The following is a 17,181-nucleotide window of genomic DNA, read 5'->3' as shown; positions in this document are numbered from 1 at the left end:
TTTAAGAGATGCGGGACAAATAGGCAAATTGGGAGATCAAGCGAGACGTACGCAGCTAATTCGGAGGAGTAGCCGGGCTGTGTGTCTGTGGGTCTACGACCAATGGAGGAGCTGGAAGAAGTGGTCCTGAAGCTGAGAAAGTGAAAACCAAATCTGGAGGGGCATATGCACGGTGAGCTTGAGAACGGAGGATGAAAGATTGCTGGGTAGGACGGATTAGGGACATACAGTGAGATCCTGCAGTTGGCAAGTGAGATCCGTGGAAGCGTTACACTCGGAGCGCAGATGAGAAAGCGATGAGACGACGGCGAGTCTCGTGGTGGTGATCCCAGTGAGTCCCGCTGTCCAGTCCGAGGCAGGGTTTCGCTCTCAGCGCTCGCCTGGCCTGACTGAGCTGCGCGCCAATGAGCACTGCGCCGGCAGACATGTGACGCCCCTGTCACACAGCGTGACTGGACATTTTGCCCCGCCTCGATCGCACCGATCGGGATTAGACGCACCTCCAAGGACCGCCAGGGCCACGCCAGCCGACGGCGACAAAACACTCGTCTGTACTCGCACGACCAGCGACTAGCGACCACCTCGCAGCGACCGACGTGTCTCCAGCGTCGCATCACCGTTGCGTCTGCCCCGTCACGCTCGGCACTCCGACAGGGTATATCCGACTCTATTGGCCTCCGACGACAACTCTCCCGCTCCGATTCTCCACATGTCCTGTTTCGCCCGTCCGTTCACACGTCTGAGTACGCACGAACATTCGAACACCCCTTGCTCGCTTGCCCGTCTGATGGGCTTCGGCCCCTGCTTCCCATTTCATCTCCTCATCCTAAACTGCTTTCGTCGTCGAACGTCTCCTCGGGAGAATCCAGGGCCTCTCGGGCCCGCTCAGCTTCGGGCACGCCGCGCTACTCCCAGCAGGGCGCTATCCACGCCGCGCCGACTTGTTTATTAGCCTACTTTTTCGCCCAATCCTGGTATATCTCGCGGAATTTTGCCACGGTCCCATTTGGCATGCTGTGGCTTCACAACCTGCACCGCCTCCCGCCGTTCCCAGGCTGGCCCGTCCAGGATGCCCTCTTTCTGCCAACCTTGTATTTCCCATTGCAATTAGTTTCGATGCGATCATATGTCCCGTTCCAATTCTATTCGTTTCCACTCCATCTGCCTGCAAGACACACCCGTGCCCGAAGAACTTTTACCTGTACACGCCACAATGTGTGGCACGCGCTAGTGTCTATCACTCTGTACCGCTATCGCTGCCCATCGCGGTCACTGCACGACCATCAGAGAGACATGATTGTGGGACAGGTTCTGTCCACCTCTAACGTACCCTACTTGCGACTTTGCGTGCTGATAGCAGCTCATCCGATGCGACCATCTGGCCTGCGATAATCTCGCTAGGCTTTCTCGAAACCTGTTCGTGATGCGGACTTCCTTTCACAAAAAATGCTCGGGGTCATCTCGGATCCAGTAGGAAGGGCAAACTCAAATCTCCCATTGTTTGTCGCTCCACTCGTCAAATCGGTCTGACCAGGTGGCATGTGCGTGCCCACCCGTTCGCACCGTTGCGCATTCCGACTGCGTAAGTCGTCTTCCAAAGGGTCTGGATCTCGCGACTTGTGCGCTTACTTGGCATCATCCCGTCATTGCAGATCTGCTCGGTCTGCCGCGCCTCGTAACGCTACTCTTACGACCTGACAATTTGCTTGCGGCTCCGTCTCCGAAGCAATGCAAACAGGCGAGCGCAGCTTGTACGCGGCGATACAAGGGCTGTTCTTGCCGTTTATGTGCCAGTGCAACGTGTCGTTTCTGAGTTCACGACAAGTGGTCAGCAGACGGCACGTTTCACTGTAAACATTACAATGAATCCTGGGAAATTCATGCATACAGATGCCGGCGTGCTTTCTGCGTCAACGGCGCAGAATAAGCTATTCCGCCTTCAAACGCGTCGACGGTTACCTTCGCGGGCATCAGTGTACGAGTCAAAATTGGCGCGTCGGCCGTGATGTCGGCCGTGTTGCATCTGTCAAACGCGCTCCTCTTTTCCTGCTGTCAACTAGTGTAAGTTGTCATGCAATTGCCTGGCATAGCTGCTCACGGGCATCATATCTTGCAAGTTTTAGGCCGCATTCCCTCGACATTGTACGATTGCTACGCCCCGCACATATCGCACCATATTTCCCATCACAAGCTCACACGACTGATGGCTGCGACAGCTCGAGGACGCTGTGAGCTCGCTATGCGGGCTAATGTTAGCGTGTGTGAGCTGCATAGGTTACGCCCCGCGGACGCGACAAAGTCGGCTTACGCTTCAGGCTGTGCTCGCCGTGTCCATTGCTCGGTGAACAGCAGAGGCGAGAATGACTCATGACTGTGACGAGGCTTTTGGATGGCAACGGAAGAACGCATCTGCCACTTTTTTTCCATGACTCTTTCGTTGTTCGGCTCCCATTACCACTTTAGCTACAGCACTCGGTAAGCCCGAGTTACTTAGTCAAGACATTCCAAGCCGTATCCCACCGCGATGATACGCACAGTTGATAGAAGGAATCGTTTCGTAAGGATTTCGTATTATGCCGTGAACGATACATTTACTGAACTGTGCACAGGACCCTCAGGAGCTTCTCCCTGTTCCTTGTATGTGCCGCTCACGATGGTCGGACTGCCCGAATGCGCAATTAATGTCCGCTGCGCAGGCAGTACAACTTCGGGTGGGACAGTTTCCCCCGTTGTCTGGCCGAAAGGCTATACGCTAGACGATTGCCCCTCGTAAACGTACGCGGCGCGCCATGTCCGGCGGACGAGGCCATCATTCCCTGTCCCTAGTCTCAGGTACCCTGGCGCGCCATCAAATTCTACGCAGATCACAGCTAAACCGTTGCCTGGCACCGACCGACCTGCCTCGCTTAGTTCACACGCCTGGTCGCAATTAAGCGCCGGAAGCAGGACGCGAAAGGAGATCTGTCCCACAGCGGCCCTAGCAACCTCCCCAGGCTGCGTCATGCCCTCCTCGCATGCTGATTGGGACGCGCCCAACCCTGCACCCTGAACCTTGACCGTGGCCGTGCTGGGAGACAGACGTATCGCGTACCATATTCGTGCTCGCAGCACCCGCGGTACTTAGGGTTGTTGGAGGCTGCACGACGCGAACAGCCCTCATTTCGCGTACCATGCTTTTCATTCGACGCCGGGGCTATGCTCCCACCTGGGGTGCGCGAGTACCTGCACGCTAATCATCGTCTTTTGACCACAGTCACGGTCTGCAGATGCGAGCTGTCAAATAAAGGTGGCGAAATACAAATCCGCATTCCCGAGCACCTTCCTGCGGCCTCCCATGCTAGTGTGACATGGGAATCCTGCGCCCCGCACCGCTCCGGCCTTCGTATGCAGGGTCCGCCCTCCGTGAGCGTCCGCGGAGACGCCGCGCGTCGTTCGAGGTCCCCTGCGCCGTGATTCCTCCCCGCTCGACATCGTGCGCAGACGTACGGTACACGCACTCTGACGTTATTTGGTTTGCGTTAGCCCGACCAGGCTCTGCCCTATGCGGCAGATAAGCGTGGGCTCTCCCGGCCATGCGCCATATGCTCGCCAGTCTTCTCTGTACGCACAGCAGGCGCACAGCGGTTCTCATGCCATCATCATGTGGAATCGACTGTGTGTCTCTGCAGTGCTCTTTGCGGTGGCTATGCGCAACTGGAACAATGGTAAGGTGCTTGGTCATTCGAGCTCGTCATCGGCTGACTCTGCGGTAGGCCGCGTATGCTAGTAATCCGTGCTGTCCCGATTGAACGACCTTTGACACTGACTCTGCGGTTAGGTCTCAGACAGAAGGGGCCGCGTATGCTCACCATCCTTGGCGTCCCGACACAACAACGGCTTAGTCTCAGAAACGTAAACTGACTTCCTCTTTGCGCAGCTACAAACAATGACCCTGTGCTAGAAGACACACACAAGAGTTAATTTGCTCCCCACAACGGCACCGGGACTCACACAAGAGTTAATGCATTACCCGCAACGTGTTTCAATATCCTCGGAGGATGAGGGTGCTTTATGCAATATGTGCTGTTCATTAGCAATCTAGACAGGTCTGCCCCTTGTTTGCTTTGCATATTGAGCGTAAAATATCGAATTACCCTCCGCCACAGGGTAAGGCTCGATATGGCCAAGCTTGAATAGGCTCGGGTGCCCTGAGCTTGCATGATACTGCTCGCGATCGGAGCCTACGCGGCCAAAAACCCAGGTTGAAGGTCAGCCCGCAGCCATCCCAAATATCAGCACTACAAATGGCGGGCTTACAATTGGAGACCAGTACAGCAAGCGCTCGATGGAAAGGTCTATCGAAACCGCTGCCTCGCATGCATCCCGCTCGTTTCATTGGCTCGCGGTGTGCAAGAGGCGGTAGGTGGGCGGACGAGGTGGCACTGACAGGTTTGTTCGAGGACCATGATGGGCACAGGGAAGCTCTTGGAAAGATCCGCTGGACCTCCCTCGAAGGCCTCGGCCTCATCTTCAGCGAAGATGGGGAGGGCATGGAGCCCTGGCCGACATGGTCCGTCATCAGCTCGTCACTTTATCGCATATCCATCTATTCAGACACATAGGGTATTTACCTGCCCTGCGCGAGCTCACCGTGATCGTCTCCCCTCAGTAAGCCATAAACTGCCCCACCATCTCGGTATCATACGGCGGATGCTTCTACGATGGGGTTGCACAGCACCATGGGCGACCCATAGCGGCATGTATGACTGGTATTTGACAGCCGCCCTCTGAAGTGAGTATATGCATGCTTCTCGGAGTAATATACCCTGTGGCTGAATGCCAGGTCGCCTCCAGTGGAATCAGGCGGATGAATCTCCCCTGAAACTGAATAAACAGGGGGTTGGTAGGTAGTATAGTACACACGCATATTGAACACCTACATCTCCCGTTGAATAATCCGTTCAGGACGAGTTGAACATATCGTGGAGTGCTGGCGTCTCCAATGGCGGCCGATCGTCGATGAGCGAGGATGGCGGAGATCCTCCTTACTGCCTTCATCTCCTCGGATAGCCTATTACACGCTCTGCCCTTATATCCTCCCGCTCATCACTCAGCTCAATAACCAATTTTCTGGTCAATGTACTGCGGTCGACCAACGAAGCTTCGTGCGGGGCAAAAACGCTCTCCATAAGCAAAACTCCTCTCAGGCCGCCAACACGCTGTCTGCACGGGGTACTGAGCCGTTGTATAGCGACGTGTGCAGCGCCATTGGATATAAGTTTATTCTGTAGCCATGGTCGCGTAGGAGGCTCGTTGCTCTCAGGATGCGCCACGCGCACGCATCGCGAACTGCAAGACTTGCTATAAACGTCCCTCGAGCGTGCAACACGTATACATAGACGGCGGATCCTTCACACTCGCTGACCTGGAATACACCGACGCCTTGGGTGCGAACGAAGTCTGTTGAGGTCAGTTGGTAGCCATCGCCATCCGTTTTGGGCGCATTTTCCTACGCTCGGGGCTCGAGCTCTCACAGTGGGCATATGACGATGCAAGATAAAGCTCGAACTTCACATATCTGGTCTGTGTGTCTGTGAGAGCAGAGACGTATGGCGCATGGTCGAGGGGGTCAATGGCACGTTAAAGGATGCACACCACGCACGCCAGCTAGAGAGCTGCGAGAAGCATTGTTCACGTATCATGATGCCTACTAGTGCAACGCCCCCTGTCAGGAAGAAAGGGACTCCGCAGTGCATTAAAAGGTTAGATTCGGACGCAAACTTTCTGAGCTTTGAGAAAGAGCTGTCAAAAGTGAGGGCAGCGCAATTCAGATTGGCTCTCGATAGATGGCCACTAGATGGAACCTTTTCTCGAACTCCTAGAAGATGGCTTCAAAGCTAGTTAGTCCTCGCCAGATGCCAGAGCCGACGTACCTCAATAAGCCCTGTCATGTGTTGTCTATGCATGCGCCGATAAGGCAGGAGTCTGAGGGCGACAAACGTGGCAGTGTATCGTGAGAGCGCATTGAGGACTTACCTCCTCATTCAAGGCGCAGAATAAAGCCTGTGGCTGATATCTGTGGGTAGAAGCGGGCTCAAACATATGCTTGAATGAAGAGAAGCCAGAAAAGTTTCTCTGCCGAGGCCAATAGCACCCGTACGCAAGCTCCGGCCCTTCGTTGAAGTGCCTCGTACATGGTGCCAGATAGAGCGGACCCTTTCGACCCCCACATCCCTGACACCTGTCGGATATCGCGCGGACGAACGCACTGGGGGCTGCCCGGGTCAAACCAGAGAATAGGCTGGAATGTTGCAAAACTTGCAATGGCTGAGTGGCGAGAGCAACGGCCGACGGCGTTGACAGCGGTACCTATCTTGTGAACGCCAAAGTCCTGTCTATTCTGCGTTTATCTGAGAAGCATGCTCGGTTCGCTCACCTCATGCCGCCGGACTGGCGTCACTGGATGATAGACGAATATTAATCTTCCTCAAAGGTGTAGCCTCGATCCTAGAAATGGACTAAATAGTCGCAAACGGGTGCACACAGTATCGGTCGCATCGATTGGTACCGACCATCGGCTAGCATGAGTCATGAGTATTCGGTGGCGCATCGAAAATAGAGTAAGCACACGGTGAGCGTAGGCCGGTCCGTGAGGTGATGCGTTCGTGAGGCACCACACCTGAACCTAAGAGTAGCGAGGGTCGGAGGCTGTGCCACGCTGACAGTTTAGCATTGCGTTTCCGAGCCGTACTCTCCTGTCCTTTCATGACGAGCGCGCTGAGGAGACAGATATGTCCAAAGTTCCCTGAGAAAGGGGACGAGGCACGCAAGTTAAGTTCAATCTCTGATGTGTCGGATAGATTGTCAGACTCAACGTATCGCAGCCCGTTGGTCGCCCTGAGTCAGTGATACTTCGGGATTGGTCGGGGCACACCGTGATCAGTCCGCCGAGCCTCCTCGCATATCAGTGACACTAGCGCAAAGGTTCGGCCCCATGATGAGCGACCAGACCTCAGTGCGCTGAGCGACCATGGGCGCATCATATCATCGGGCGGGTGCAGGGCGAAGTTCAAACTTGCCATTCCTGGCGATGTCCTTGGGATTTCAAACTCCGACACGGAAGTATGCGACATGGCCTTGTCCATTCGTCAACGTCGCGCTCAACGAGCAACCACTCCCTTGCGCTGAGGCCCAGCGCGCCCCTCCATCCCCTTCACTTCCACTTCGCCGTGCTCGACGATGAGCTCCACGCAACGGCCATCCCTTTATCTTGCGCCTTCGGTCAACACCACAACGTACGTGGCTGGTTCAACTTGAACTGATATGACCATCACTAACTTCGCCACAAGTGTGGTCACCACGACCACCACGACCACAACTTATGCTCCAATTCCGCTTCCACCGCTTCCGAGGCCCTCATCGCCGAGGGATCCGAAGCAGTTTCCGTTGTCGAACGCGAATCTTCCTCGTTCTCTCAGGCAGTTCCCCCTTGTATTCCCGGGCGGTTCACGCGCTACATTTCGTGATGAGACTGTGTCAGAGGAGGAGATGCACGAAGAAGAGGAGATTGTGGGTGGCAAGGGATGGAGGATGGTCAAGCCAGACGAACGCGAGGATCAGCGTAAGGAAGTTGGCCTTACAGAAGCGATCGAACGGTACGCCAGGAAGAGATCCTACAGTAACGACAATATGATGGAGGGCATCGAAGCTACTAACGGGGTGTCGGCAAACGCACCACCACGGAAGAGAGTCAAACCAGCCCCTCCACCGTTAGCAACTGCATTGACATCTGCCGCCCCTCCATCACCATTACCTTCACCGCACGGCTCGCCCTCTCCCGAGAACATTTGGCCGTCTGCACCTCCAAGCGGCAACTCTTCGCCACAACCACAGGCTCCGCTGCAGCCAGATCTCTCACTGACGACTCTCCTCACACTACCATCATTACTTGGGCATTTCTCGAATTTGCCGACGCAGTTGCAGTCACACGTCCTTCTTACCTTCTTGCGACATTCACCATTACCTGTCCTGCGAACCTTACACTCCGTCCTCACACCAATTCTCGCTCGTGATTTTCTTAGTCTTTTGCCTGCGGAGCTAGTATCTCTCATTCTAAGCTATCTTTCTTTTGCCGATCTTGCACGAGCTTCACGCGTCTCAAAGACCTGGCGGGCTATCATCGATTCGGATCCTGTACTATGGAGAGAGCTGCTGAAGACGACAAAAATCTGGTTTGGTGGTACATCTGAGAACGCTTTCGCTGATGCGATATTTGCTCGTCGAAGACGTTTGCAGCTCCCTGCACCAGGGTCACTTCCTCTACCCCACCCGTACAAAATTCTCTTCAAGTCGCGACATCTAACCCGCACACGCTGGGTGCATAATCAGAACCCAAAGCGCATAACCTTCCCCGCACACGGTCGTTCCGTTGTCACATGTTTAATCTTCACCCACGGACGAATCATTTCCGCCTCTGACGACCACTCTATTCACGTGTATGACCCTATCACAGGAAACCTCGTTCGCAAGCTTGACGGTCATGAAGGCGGTGTATGGGCGTTAGCGGCAACCAAGAACACCTTGGTCAGTGGTTCTACGGACCGAACAGTCCGGATATGGGACCTTACGACGGGGCGATGCACTCACGTCTTTGGAGGGCATACGAGCACCGTCCGTTGCTTGGCGATTGTCAAGCCGGAGTGGATCGACGTAGAGAATGAGAACGGGACGATCACCCGCGAGAAATGGCCAAAACGACCGTTGATTGTGACGGGTAGTCGCGACCACTCGTTGAGGGTGTGGTCGTTGCCCCGACCAGGCGATGTCGAGTACAAAAGTACGGAAGAGTCCGAAGTCGATCCTTCCGAGGTGGGTAGCTCATCGGTCATGGTTTTGATCCGATATTTACGCCTTGGGCAGGAGGAAGTCGAGGATAATCCGTATCACCGCCTGCACCTAGAGGGTCATGACCACGCGGTTCGGGCCCTCGCTGCTCGGGGTCGCACCCTTGTCTCGGGCAGCTACGACTGTACTGTGCGAATATGGGATATCATTTCCGGGACCTGCAAGTGGGTTTTGGTAGGGCATACTCAGAAAGGTGTGTTGCATGTCTTCGCTCAGATTGCGTTCCGAAACTTACTATTCGCATGCAGTCTACAGCGTTGTTCTGGATATTCACCGTAATCTTGCTTGTTCTGGCTCCATGGACGGCACCGTCCGGGTTTGGGACCTCAGCACTGGTCAATGCCGGCATACGCTCCAGGGACACACATCCCTTGTCGGCCTGCTCGGCTTGTCGCCGTCCTATCTCGTCTCTGCTGCCGCTGACTCCACATTGAGGGTGTGGGATCCTGAGAGCGGTGAACTCCAACACACATTGGCTGCCCACCAAGGGGCCATCACGTGCTTCCAGCACGACGAGTTCAAAGTCCTCAGCGGCTCCGACGGCACGCTGAAGATGTGGGACATCCGCGAGGGCACGCAAGTCCGCGACTTGCTCACTGGCATCGCAGGCGTGTGGCAGGTCGTCTTCGAGGGCCGTTGGTGCGTCGCTGCTAGCAACCGCGGTGACGCAACGGTACTCGACGTGTGGGACTTCGGCATGGAAGAAGGTGATGAGGAGTGGGAAGGAGAGCCCCCAGGGGGCATCTACGACGAGGACACGGAGGATGAGGACGGTGGTCAGGCCGAGGGTGAAGCAATGGACCAAGACTTTGAGCTCGGCCCTTCTGACTCAGAGGAGGTGCTTGCGGACGACCTCGACCTTGCCGAGGAGGATGACGACGAGCTGCCACGCTGGCGTATGGCATCTGACGAGACATCAAGGACAGGTTCTCGCCTGAGCGCGTTCGAAGCCCCTCGCCCTGCTGGTCGAGGGCGACTGCTCCTCAATACGCAGCAAGGGCTGGGCTCGTCGTCAGGCGCGCGCGCAAGGCCCTTACCCACGAATGACGAAACCCCTACGCGGCCACGCACTGTGCGACACCCGATGCAACAGCAATCGCGCCGACGGTAGAGCTGCTGCTCGGCGGGCCGAACAACTTCCATCGATACTCTCTCACGCTTCTCTCATTCATTCGCTTTCCATTGCAATCAAACTCAAGAACGCTCTCAGTGTAATTGTCTCAGGCCTCGTTTGGATCTGTGTTGTTGATATCGCTGTTCGTTCCGCAACAAATCGTAATCAAGCACATAAGTATGGTTGATAGGTCGCATTTCTGATCTGAGTAGTAGGTTTCGGCGCTATGGTTCGCCACATTTTGTGGCCTTAGGTACTAGTACTGTACGTCAATACAGGCGATGTTTTTCTAGACACTGCCAGGTGAGAACACGCGACGCCATTGGCTGCTGGTCTCTGGCGATTTCAGCCCCAAGGGGCTTCAGGCCCTGCGTGCCGAAAGCTTACATTATGCGTATCGTCGAGACCAGATCTGCAGGCACATATGTCAGACAACCGTGCGAGTACCTGGGACTCAGTGCCCACGCTCTCCAGGACGTACGCATCCTTCACAGGCGACACCTCGCTAGTGTCTCTCGATGCATGCACCCTCCAGCGAACCACGCTGCGCACACCCAATCGGAGACAGGAGCAGGCGTATCAAAGGAAGCGCTGCCCGAAGAGGTCAGGGCTGGGCCGTTATGCGAGTGGGAACGGTTCTCAGCAGGGCAGCCACATGCACGAGCAGCGCACATTGGGCGAGCGAAGCTCGACGTCGGCCGCGTGTGAGAGAGGCTCCGGAGCCAGGATACGACCTACCGCACGTTCGGAACCACTCAGCTTCACAGGTTTGGCAGGGCGGGGCCCCTGCCGCGGGTCGTGCACGGCAAGATGCGTGTACCCCTGCGGTACCGCGGCTTTGGAAGCCCGGACATGGAAAGAAAACAGGCGCAGAAACAGAGACCTGCTGGCGGCTTCTTTAGCTCCGACGATTAAAGCTAGCGTGGGCGCTGTTGTGGCGAGCTGGTTCTTCGAGGGCGCAGGACGAGTCAAAATTGATTATCAGGCCTAGGGAAGGCCATTGGCGCAAGTGTGCTCGTGTGCATGGCTACGTAGGGCCCAGACAATGATTCGACCGCAAATCGCGAGGGAACGCGCACGGCTGACGTACGCGAGGAGCAGGCGTCATGTAGGCCCTTTTGTGCACATGTGCTCGCACTGGAGTGCTGCTTCTTACAGGTGGATAAGCAGAGAGAGTGGTGGGAAGCACGGCTCTACACTCTTCAGACGACCCGTGCTTTGTGGATCTTAACGTCTTCTCGCGGACTATCGGCACGTCAGCAGGACGTCCTGAAATTCGAAGGAGGACCCACCGATCCTGTGCATCTGTGGCGACAGCACCGAGGCGCTGCAGGACTCTCATTCCGGAACTTACGCGCCCAAAGATAGTGTGCTTGCCGTCGAGGTACGGCGTTGGGGCCAGAGTGAGGAAGAACTGAGAGCCTGGGCATGAAAGATATCAGAGAAGAGGTGGCAACGGATGAAAATCACTGGGTGGTCACACACCATTTGTGTTCGGACCAGAGTTGGCCATGGCTAGAATTCCAGCCCCAGTGAAGCGCAGTTCTGGATGTATCTCGTCTTCGCTGTTCAATGGTCAACTGGTCATATCCAGAAGATGGTATTGGATACGACGAGCACACGCACAATTTCTGGCCATAAATACTCGTGCCACTGCGTCCTGTGCCTGTGGGGTCGCCACCTTGCACCATAAAGTCCTAGAAATGTTTAAAGCTTGTTGAATAACAAAGGCCGGGGTGTGAGAGCGAGGGGACATACGGGGATGATACGGTGGAAAATTACACTATTGTAATAGCCACGTTTTGCGAGTTCTGCAAAGTTTTCGCAAGTCTATTGGTAAGCACGCCTTAGGTTGAGTGTCTTGCCTGTGCAAGCAGCAGGGAAAGTTGGAGACATACGCGTGGGGCGTGGTCCCAGTAGAGCTCGAGCTGTATGTCTCCCAGACTTGTCTCGAGCACAACAGACTCCATTTCTGCCTCGTTGTGGGTACGACACTGTCAAATGACTCGGTGGGTGTGCGAGCTGGGAGCGCGAGGACAGGGATGGTCGAGCGAGAGTGAATGAACGCTGGGCGCCTGCCCGAGTCTCCCACCAAGGGTTGTAATTCCGGGCGATCAGCTTCGTCCTATTGCCCGCGAGCGACGTTCTTCCGACGCATTCAGTCCTCGTCCCCTCCTCGACAACGCACCCAGCATGCGTGCAGTCCTACAGCGCGTCGCCTCTGCCTCAGTCGTCGGTGAGTCCACTGGAGACCGCATCTAGACTCTGCTCATCCCAGGTCTTGTGCTGTGCGTCCACTGCAGTGAACGACGAGGTCGTGTCTTCCATCGGGCGTGGTCTCATGGTGCTCGTGGGCATAGGAACAGGTCTGTCTCTCCGAACTCACCGAGCCATCCGCCACCGACCCAGAAGACAGGATAGACGATACCACCGCCGACATTGCCACTCTGATAAACAAAATGTGCGCATCTCGCGGCTCTCTCCAGCTTTTCCTATTAACGCATTGAAACGTGCAGTCTGTCGCTCAAAGTCTTCGAAGATGCCTCTGGTCGTATGTGGAAATCAAATGTCAAGGACATCAATGGCGAAGTCCTCTGTGTCTCGCAGTTTACGCTCTTGGCCAACACGTCTAAGGGCAATAAGCCCGATTTCCACCGTGCAATGGTGCGTCGGCACATGTTTGGGATTCTTGATAGGACTGCCTGACGCGTCCACTAGTCCAGTGAGTCCTCCAGGGAGATGTATGCTTCCTTCCTGGACCGTATGCGTTCTCTATACAAACCCGAAAAGATACAAGGTACGTACGTGACCCGACTCGCACCCTATAGCCTCCCCGCAACCTCCACCCCTCCACTCTTCGTGATTTTGACTTTCCTTGTGTGGCAGACGGACGCTTCGGCGCAATGATGAATGTTACCCTGACCAACGAGGTGTGTGAGCCAATTAGCCTTCCGAGCTGCTCCTAGTTCCTTGCGTACCCGGGCTTGGATGTCAATCAGTACTGATCCAACACGGAACCTATAGGGTCCTGTGACGTTCACGCTTGATTCGCGCAAATTTGAATACGTTGGTCAGCCCAGTTCGGGAACAGCGGCGCCCGTAAAGAAAGGCAACAAAGGCGAAGCGACGAACGACATGAAAGAAGGGCGGTCAGATGGGTCCGGAGTAGGACCTGTGCGGACGGAGAGAGCGCAGTGAAACCGTAGCGGAGACAGTGGGCAGAACCGCCGCTGACCACCGACCTCCTGAGTAAGCATGATGTTTTCCTAGATTTCCATCCAGGCAACGCGCTCTTTTCTCTGGCCGTCGAAGTTCAACGGGCTGCGGGCGCAGTGTGCGTGCATTCACGTCTGTCCATCGAGCTGCGCATGCGGTGGAACGGCGCGCCTCGGTACCGCGAAAGTTACCGTTTGCCATAACCGCAAGCTCCCTGTTCTCAGCAAACGCCAGGCAAAGTATTAGGTGAGCGGTAGAAGGTGGTCTAGACATCACGAAGAGTACGCAAATGTACATGTGGGAATTGACCTTACAGCATTCCCCCGACCATAGCCACCAGGGCTTTAGTGCCGAGCCTCACACGCCTGTCCTCCCCTCTCCACGGACGGACATGTGCCCTGAGCGCGTCAACCTCCTCTCGGAGCTGTCGACGCAGTTCGGGTGACGAAGTGACTATAACGAAAGACAGCTCGGTATCGAGGTTGGCCGAGCGCGAGTTGAGGTTCGTCGACCCAAAGAGGGTCAGAGAGGGATCTGCGACAGGGCTTGGTCGGAGCCAGATGCCTGTAAACGGATTGTGTCAATGCCGACACGCGCGAAAACAGGGTGGAGGGAGCCTACCTTTTGCGTGGTACGTCCAGCCTTCGCGCTCCCACTCGCTCAACTGCACCCCCGGTCCTCGCAGAACATCCCAGTCGATCTCGTCGTGCTTCCATTCGCGCTCGGCACGCCGCACGGCTCCCATGAACCTCTGTTCTAGTAGGGTATAGCCTTCTGGAATGCGGCCAGATACGCCCTTGGAGCCGTAAAACCCATTCGCCTGCGCAGGCTCGGGCTCAGTCATCCAACCAATGTCGCCATGCACATTACATCAACCTACCTTCGGGCTTGCGGAGATGATTCTGCAGCGGAGATCGCTCTGAAGGACGAGGTCACGGTAGTCTCTGTAAAGCCCGAAGTAACCACTTGTGAGGTCTATCAATGGGCCATCGTAGTGCCCGTTCCTGTTCCTGTCATTGTCATGTTGCCCGGACAAGTGGTGGAATAGCATTGACAAAGCACGTTCTTCCTCACGTACACCGAACTGTCCAGCCTGAATGATTGGAAAGACGAGCACGTCTCTTAGCTGAGTAATATCACCCATTTTATCCAAGTTTCCCAAGCACTCCGTCGACCCAAGCCGAGATGTTTCTTGGAAAGTCGATAGTAGTTGGCCCGCCTTTTGCTCATAATTGTGCGGGTGGGTTTGACTATCGTGCCAGTGCAGAGTGTAGTCCTCTGGTTTCAAAACAGCAGGAAGTAGTCTATAGGAGAATCTCGAGGACGCCTGCAGGAAGCCGTAACAGTATTGGGCCAAGTGTCGGTGGTGGCTGAAGTGCAGATATCGATCCTGTCGGTCAGTGAAGTACGAAGTGTTTAAGTTTGCTCTGCCAGGCATTGTGAGCTCTTGTACTACACCATAAAGCAGCACTCACTCACCCGCTCAGTAGGACTCCATCATCCGCGCCGTATATCTTTGGATGCCAGGTTCCCCATCCTTCGTTAAAGCGTGGCGGCACCACCTTGGCCATTAGACCTTTAAGCTTTGGGCTTCGAAATAAAGAGACATGCAACCTGTCTGGGAACTCTTTGAGGAGAGGCAGGAGTAAGCGAGCAGTGGATCCAGGACCAGGTCGCGTTGAACGATTCAAATCGAGATGAAGTCGCGCCTGCAGGTATGGCTTCTGCCTGAGAGTTGCTTTTAACGCGTCAATCTATGTTTCCAGTTCTTTTAACTGCATACAGGCAACAGAACACGGAGAGCATACCAGTTCCGCTTCCTCCGAACCTATGTAAAGCGACGAGAGGAATATTCGGTGTTCAGCACGCCGAATCATGTCCTACGAAGCAAGTACGATGAGCTACACTTTCCTGCAAGAGATGTATACCGACCAACAAGCACTGATAGAATTCGGCCGGCCGCTGTATTATTCGGATGCTCGAGGCTGCAGCACTATAGCATGGCTGCTTTTCTGCGAGTTTGGTCACGAAACCGGAGATCATTGGGTCTAAGCTGGGCGTAGAGACATGCCGGACATGGTTGACACGTATCCGTAAAACCTGCCTTGCGTTCCGGTTGACGAATAGTCTGAGGTGCAGCATGCTGGCGAGAGCAATGAACGGAGAGTCCGCGAGAGCCAGGAGCCGAGGTGCCCGAGGTCCTCCGCATGCACGCGACTTCGGACACTAGCTCGTGGGAATAGCACGCCTGAAGACGCACGCTCGTCCTCGCCGCGCTTGAACATCGACGTGCACGCAAAGCGAGCAAGATGGCCCTGAGCTTCATCGGGTACGTCTTTCTACTCGGCGCACATCCTTCGAGGGCTCATGTGCACGCCTACAGAAAGCCCATTTCGCTCATATCCCATTCAGATGTGCGGTACAGAGGTATATTGGCCGGTATAGATCCTGCTGCTTCGACCATCCAGCTTTCCAATGGTGCGTTGTTCAGAGGGGATAGTTAAGCACAGATTGACGTGGTGGCGTGAATAGTGTACTCTATGGGAACAGAGTCTAGGCGGTGAGTCTTATTATCACACGCATGCGCCTATGATGAAGCCAATACGGATGTAAATGAGCTTTGCTCGCTGTCCGAGAGCGCAAAACCCCATGTGGATCCCTCCGTTGCCTTCCTTCTGACTCTTCGGATTCTCTGCGTCTAGAATAGATACTAATCGCCCCGTCTCAGACCGCCAGACCAGTTCATTCCCCCAGTGCAAGATCCATACGCATACATCATATTCCGTGCATCGGAAGTAAAGGACCTTGCCGTCGATGAACCACAACCCCGAAGGGCTGTACATGATGATCCTGCCGTAATTGGGGTGAGTAATGTCTTCCTCGAGGCTACACTATTTGTGATGATAGCATTGGCGGATGTGAATGAGTCTACGACTCATGTATCCGAGAGCGCATACATCGTGTGGATAACCCATTGCCTTCCTTCGGATGTTAGCTTCCCCTTGCTCCGACAAGATTGATTAATCTTTAACTTGTAGGTTTCGGCACCTATGGCCCAACCTCCGTACGGCGGGCCTGCAGGATATCAACAGCCCGGCTTCCAGCCTCCTCCAGGCCCCGCAGCTGTCTCACCACAACAACGACCACAGGCCTACCCGTCCCCGACTTCACAGCCTCCTGCGCAGCAACATTCCCCAGTGGTCGTGCAGAACGGCGCGCCCTTGAAGGAGCCACAGAGTAACGCTGTCCGGGCCGCGAATGCCTCGCTGGAATCTGTCGAGCGTGCCTTGGATGATCTTCGTGTGTCCGACAACCAAAGCGCGCCCGTACATCATGGTCGGGGCGGGCGCCGTGGCAACAAACAACACGAGGTGAAGGCAGGAGACCTGCGCGTACCCACGACGGACTTCGACTTCCAGAGTGCAAACGCTCGCTTTGACAAGTCCGCGCTTGCACCGGCCAAACCTTCTGCTGAGGCGTCTCCAAATGGGGAGGACGAGAGCGAGACTGAAGGGGAGAAAGACGACAAGAAGGCGAGTGGACCGACTGCGTACAACCCCAAGGCCTCGTTCTTCGACTCCTTATCATCCGGGAGCAACGCACAGACCTCTGAGGGTGGACGTGGTGGACGTGGTGGGCGTCGGGGTGGAGGTGGTCGCAATAGGCGAGAGGAGGAACGGGAGAAAAATGTCGCGACCTTTGGCGAGCCAGGAGGCATCGGCTTGATGGGTCCCGGTGCATATGTCGGTGGATGGGGAGGCTATGGACGACGCGGCGGCGGCAGGGGTGGCCGGCGTGGTGGTGGTGGTGGCGGTGGTGGCGGCGGTGGCTCCAACAACCGCCAGTGAAGTGCTTTCTTGAAGTTAACGACACCAATCTCGATGCTCTCTGTGTAGGTCTATGATGTCTCCCCCATTCTTGTGCCCCATGTTTGCACTGAGACGAGTACGCGCTGATTTGAGATTCTC

General features: G+C 55.5%; 6 protein-coding genes across 6 annotated transcripts; 4 read left to right on the top strand and 2 right to left on the bottom strand.

Moving 5' to 3' along the window:
• The first annotated feature begins 1,648 nt into the window (after positions 1 to 1,648).
• On the top strand, positions 1,649 to 2,850 carry PHACADRAFT_255743 (uncharacterized protein). Its single transcript, XM_007395526.1, has one exon. It carries the CDS (start codon positions 2,072 to 2,074, stop codon positions 2,369 to 2,371), a length of 300 nt encoding a protein of 99 aa, XP_007395588.1. The 5' UTR covers positions 1,649 to 2,071; the 3' UTR covers positions 2,372 to 2,850.
• Positions 2,851 to 7,218: 4,368 nt separating this feature from the next.
• On the top strand, positions 7,219 to 9,994 carry PHACADRAFT_28307 (uncharacterized protein; the record flags this gene model as incomplete). Its single annotated transcript, XM_007395170.1, has 3 exons — positions 7,219 to 7,274; positions 7,329 to 9,076; positions 9,132 to 9,994. The coding sequence occupies 3 exons, from the start codon at positions 7,219 to 7,221 to the stop codon at positions 9,992 to 9,994; spliced, it is 2,667 nt and encodes an 888-aa protein (XP_007395232.1).
• A 960-nt stretch (positions 9,995 to 10,954) lies between these two features.
• Positions 10,955 to 12,021, bottom strand: PHACADRAFT_255733 (uncharacterized protein). Its single transcript, XM_007395525.1, has 6 exons — positions 11,896 to 12,021; positions 11,756 to 11,827; positions 11,624 to 11,694; positions 11,483 to 11,562; positions 11,290 to 11,419; positions 10,955 to 11,242 (listed from the first exon to the last, which is right to left on the bottom strand). The coding sequence occupies exons 1-6, from the start codon at positions 11,965 to 11,967 to the stop codon at positions 11,200 to 11,202; spliced, it is 468 nt and encodes a 155-aa protein (XP_007395587.1). The 5' UTR covers positions 11,968 to 12,021; the 3' UTR covers positions 10,955 to 11,199.
• Positions 12,022 to 12,190: 169 nt separating this feature from the next.
• On the top strand, positions 12,191 to 13,195 carry PHACADRAFT_161202 (uncharacterized protein; the record flags this gene model as incomplete). Its single annotated transcript, XM_007395524.1, has 7 exons — positions 12,191 to 12,233; positions 12,301 to 12,363; positions 12,419 to 12,458; positions 12,514 to 12,661; positions 12,716 to 12,794; positions 12,884 to 12,927; positions 13,022 to 13,195. The coding sequence occupies 7 exons, from the start codon at positions 12,191 to 12,193 to the stop codon at positions 13,193 to 13,195; spliced, it is 591 nt and encodes a 196-aa protein (XP_007395586.1).
• A 328-nt stretch (positions 13,196 to 13,523) lies between these two features.
• On the bottom strand, positions 13,524 to 15,397 carry PHACADRAFT_143344 (uncharacterized protein; the record flags this gene model as incomplete). The annotated part of the gene is made up of 6 exons (XM_007395523.1): positions 15,146 to 15,397; positions 15,022 to 15,093; positions 14,693 to 14,967; positions 14,094 to 14,640; positions 13,835 to 14,033; positions 13,524 to 13,777 (listed from the first exon to the last, which is right to left on the bottom strand). The coding sequence occupies exons 1-6, from the start codon at positions 15,353 to 15,355 to the stop codon at positions 13,524 to 13,526; spliced, it is 1,557 nt and encodes a 518-aa protein (XP_007395585.1). The 5' UTR covers positions 15,356 to 15,397.
• Positions 15,398 to 15,468: 71 nt separating this feature from the next.
• Positions 15,469 to 17,173, top strand: PHACADRAFT_143341 (uncharacterized protein). The gene is made up of 5 exons (XM_007395522.1): positions 15,469 to 15,542; positions 15,597 to 15,691; positions 15,746 to 15,773; positions 15,942 to 16,077; positions 16,252 to 17,173. The coding sequence occupies exons 1-5, from the start codon at positions 15,523 to 15,525 to the stop codon at positions 17,059 to 17,061; spliced, it is 1,089 nt and encodes a 362-aa protein (XP_007395584.1). The 5' UTR covers positions 15,469 to 15,522; the 3' UTR covers positions 17,062 to 17,173.
• The last annotated feature ends 8 nt before the right edge of the window (positions 17,174 to 17,181 follow it).

Source organism: Phanerochaete carnosa, assembly GCF_000300595.1.
Source record: "Phanerochaete carnosa HHB-10118-sp unplaced genomic scaffold PHACAscaffold_5, whole genome shotgun sequence".
Classification (NCBI taxonomy): Eukaryota; Fungi; Basidiomycota; class Agaricomycetes; order Polyporales; family Phanerochaetaceae; genus Phanerochaete; species Phanerochaete carnosa.
Note: the sequence above shows the minus strand (reverse complement) of the source record. Positions and strands in the feature narration are given on the sequence as shown.

Bases quoted from the DNA above. Each gene is read 5' to 3' on its own strand.
- PHACADRAFT_255743 (XM_007395526.1), top strand. From the start codon at position 2,072: ATGCAATTGCCTGGCATAGCTGCTCACGGGCATCATATCTTGCAAGTT.
- PHACADRAFT_143341 (XM_007395522.1), top strand. From the start codon at position 15,523: ATGGCCCTGAGCTTCATCGG. The intron at 15,543-15,596 runs GTACGTCTTTCT...GCACGCCTACAG, and splicing joins ATGGCCCTGAGCTTCATCGG to AAAGCCCATTTCGCTCATAT. The intron at 15,774-15,941 runs GTGAGTCTTATT...GCCCCGTCTCAG, and splicing joins ATGGGAACAGAGTCTAGGCG to ACCGCCAGACCAGTTCATTC.
- PHACADRAFT_255733 (XM_007395525.1), bottom strand. From the start codon at position 11,967: ATGGAGTCTGTTGTGCTCGAGACAAGTCTGGGAGACATACAGCTCGAG. The intron at 11,420-11,482 runs GTGTGTGACCAC...TTTCATGCCCAG, and splicing joins CTCTGGTCCGAACACAAATG to GCTCTCAGTTCTTCCTCACT. The intron at 11,243-11,289 runs GTGGGTCCTCCT...ACGTGCCGATAG, and splicing joins GCCACAGATGCACAGGATCG to TCCGCGAGAAGACGTTAAGA.